Here is a 3,661-nt window from a genome sequence, read left to right as displayed (position 1 = left end):
TTTTAAGAAATTGTAGAATATTACATCCCATACATTTATTTTATAAAGAAATGATGGAACATTATCTGTCATTGCCACAAACTCATTAAGAATTTTATCCCAATTACAGAATAGTAATAAAACAAACTTACATATATTAGGAAAAAAAACAAAAAAAAAGAGGAACAGGATACTAATATTATATAACTTGTAACACTACCTTGTATGTCAAACCAAAATTCCTCAATAAAACACTGAATTATCCAAAATAAAAATCAATTACACTTAAATAGGATAAAAACAGAACAATGGTTATAAGGGAATCATCATTTCTTAACATGAAATAAGAACAGTGAATATAGATAATTTAGAGTTCAATTTTATCTATAACTGATGTTTTTTCTAGCACATTTCCATATGGAACATAATAATCAAATTGAAATTGGCATTATTTCCTTGAATGAGGGAACATTAAATTACTGATATAAGGTAACATTGATTATGCATGAGGCTCATCATATCTCATATGTAAGCATATTTCTTTAAAAATGATTAATAAACTGTGTAAGTAAAAGAAGGATTCCTACATCTGGATATAGTGCATCAATTGTGTCAATATTTAATATAAACAAAGTGAATATAACTAACATAATATTATGTACATTTAATTACCTTCTAATACATCTTTGATTCCAAATAGTGAATAATAAAGTTAAAAAGTCCCAGTCCAGAAAGGGTTAAGACTTTTTACCCCAAGACCAATCTTTTGTTACTTTCCTTCCCCATCCTCCCAAATCTTCTGCCTATCTACTTCATATTTACAAAATTGAACTCAAAGAATAAAGATTAAGAAAACAGAAATAAGAGAAATATCTAAGAAGACAAAAAAGCAATCAAAATGATAGCAATACAAAAATCTGTATTTTATTGATGTAAAGAAACTGAATCAAGTGAAGATGAAATAAACCTTTGAATTCCCCAAATAGAAAAAATTACAGTGAATGCTATGTGAGGCAAGAGCTAAAGATAATTAGCTAAACTTAGTATCAGCTTTTAAGTTTTTTCTTCTATTCAGGTCTTTATGGAAAAAACGTACCCCACTCCTAGACTCTAATAATCCAAGGCCAGGGAGCAAAAGCAAAGTCATGAACTGAGGCAGTTCTTTGGCCAATGCAAGAACAATAAAAACACTAGAAAATAACTGTTTTCTAAATAGACTGATAGCCCATGCTAGAACATATTTTCACAAGTACAGTCTCTAAAAATGCCTCAGTATTAGAAATTTTTAGATTTCAAATCAATAATTGGGAATAAACACCACAGCATAATCCCAATAACTCAAATGGAAGCCTTTGAACAAAACTCATATATGAATATAATGTCACAAACTGTCTCTATTTAATACCTATGTCAAATGGCAAAACATTCAGTGTAACTTGGAAAGATACCTACTTTCTATGTATTTTCTACTGATAGAATCTTAAGCTCTTGAGAGCAAAGATTGAAGTCACGTTAATCAGTTTAGTAACAATTACTACATACCTTTAGATATCATCCCTACTCACAAACTTCCATAAAATTCGATGAGTTAAAAAATACAAGCAAAGTAAGTAAAATTCTGATCTCTTGCCTTCGGAATATGGTGGGACCTAAAGATATTGCTTATTCTACAAAGTACATTTAATTTTGTTTACTGAAACAGAGAAAAATAGCTATGGTGCCAAAAATTTGGTATAGGAAAGGGAAACTAACTTGGGAAATTAGAGCTCTAATTCAAGTTCCCAGCAGCTTTTAGCTAATTGTGCAACCTGCAACACTCCCCTCATGTCTCTGGGCTTCAGTTACCTCACCAATGAAATGAAATGGGCTGCGCCAGTCTTTTTGAAAGTCCGTTTAACTCTACTACCATGTAATTCTGTGTCTTTCACTAGCAACATATTTCAAGAATATAAGAAAAACATAGCAGAGATAAACATCCACAGGGTACACTCTGTAATAAAACATACATCCCAGTCCTTCAATATACAAGTTATTTGGTACCAAGATGAAATCCTCCCTATGTAACCATTGACGTGTTTGGCTTTTCCTAATAAAATACAGCTTCACCTACAAACAAGAATCACTTACAAAATAAATGAAACCAACATATGAACCACAGATCCCTTTTCCTTTACTTAGCATATGCTGTAATTTACAGAGCTACCCGAACGTTTAGGAACTTCTTGAAGGTGAACTCTCACTAAGAGAAGACAATTTTAAGGAGAAAGATACCCAGAAAGGGGGGAGAAAACCAAACCAGCCCTTCTCCCCGAAAATAAAAACCCCAAACCGCAGAAATAAGCCACGATCGCGTTGGCTGTTCTCATTTTCCTTTCAGATTAACTACCTAGGAAATCTGTATTCAACATCCAGCGCTGGGAGGAGGGTAAAAAAAAGCACAGCCCACCCCGGAACATTCAAGGAACGTCCGCGGCCATAAGTTGAGGAACTTGCTTACCAAATTCTTCCCGGCTGTTAGTGATCGGAGCCATTTTTTACTGCGTGTTCTGTCCGAGGTGCTGAACGGAAAACTGCCTGGCTTGATTCACTTGCCCGGATCTGAAGCGCCGGCTTTCAGAGTGCTGCAAACAACAGCGAAGCGCCCAGGGGACCAGCGCCTGCAACCGGGAGGAGGCAAAGAGGGAGGTCCTCTCGCCCTCGCACGGTGATTTGCCACCCCTGTTCCTGTTTTGGCTCCTCTGAAAAGCTCGTCTCCGAGACTCCAGACGTGGCTGAAACCCGAATTGACGCAATCCTGACGCTACAGGGCTGAAACCAGCACCTGCTCCCCTCCCCTCCTCCCTTCAACCCCCTCCTTTCCCCCCTCCCTCTTGCTTCCTCTCCCCTCTCTTGAGGATTCAACACATACTCATCAATTATTTTAACTATTAGGCTACTAGAGATTAGCTTTGCTATTCTGTGGGGTCGCAGAGGCACACGGAGATGAGCCCCACGACTGATCCCTGTCAGTTTCTAATATAAACTCTCCTGATCACCTAGATGAATAAAAATGCGTCTCTGAGTTATCAGAATGATATGATTTACAGAGGAGAAATCTCTGCGTCAAGTGACCAGTTGCAAAATGCAAGAATGTATTTTCTTGCTTTCTAAAATTTTCTTTGACATATTAGGCACGTGATACTTATGATTAATCTTCTGCAAATTGATCCATTTGAAATAAGATGATAGTTTTTCCACTATAATCCTTTATGTTCCAATAAATTATTAGTCTAAACTAATAGACTAAGGCTGATGCTGTTGCATCTTCCTGATCTGTCAGCTTTCTTCCCTTCAGTATCTGACATTTGACCAGTTAAAGCACTTAGGAACAGATGGGAATAATCCCTTCTGTATTCAGACCTCACTCTCAGTTATGACTTTTGCATATAATGAGACTGCTTCTGGGTTGACATTTATGGTTAAAAGCCCTGACTTCTAATAGGCTTGTGCAAAATAGTTACAACAATCATACCAAAATCTAAAATAACATTGATTATTACTGGTTATTTTCAAAGGAAAACATATATTTTTCTGAACTAACTATATTCTTGGGGAAAAGGAACTGGGGAAAATGTGTTGTCTGATTCTGATTAATTTGAATCTGAAGAGTGATACCTTTTTAAAACAAACGTTTAGCAATTTT

The 3,661-nt window shown here is 35.9% G+C and overlaps 1 protein-coding gene across 1 annotated transcript in view; it reads right to left on the bottom strand.

The window, feature by feature from the left end:
- The window catches only part of SYT4 (synaptotagmin IV), a 54,930-nt gene that overhangs the window by 5,459 nt on the left and 45,810 nt on the right, over positions 1–3,661 (bottom strand). Inside the window, exon 3 of the mRNA XM_012660006.1 lies at positions 2,572–2,750. Coding sequence (XP_012515460.1) covers positions 2,572–2,750 — 179 coding nt within the window. The remainder of the gene's footprint in view (positions 1–2,571; positions 2,751–3,661) is intronic.

The sequence above is a fragment of the Propithecus coquereli genome, unplaced genomic scaffold, assembly GCF_000956105.1.
Source record: "Propithecus coquereli isolate 6110/MARCELLA unplaced genomic scaffold, Pcoq_1.0 Scaffold647, whole genome shotgun sequence".
NCBI lineage: Eukaryota > Metazoa > Chordata > Mammalia > Primates > Indriidae > Propithecus > Propithecus coquereli.
Note: the sequence above shows the minus strand (reverse complement) of the source record. Positions and strands in the feature narration are given on the sequence as shown.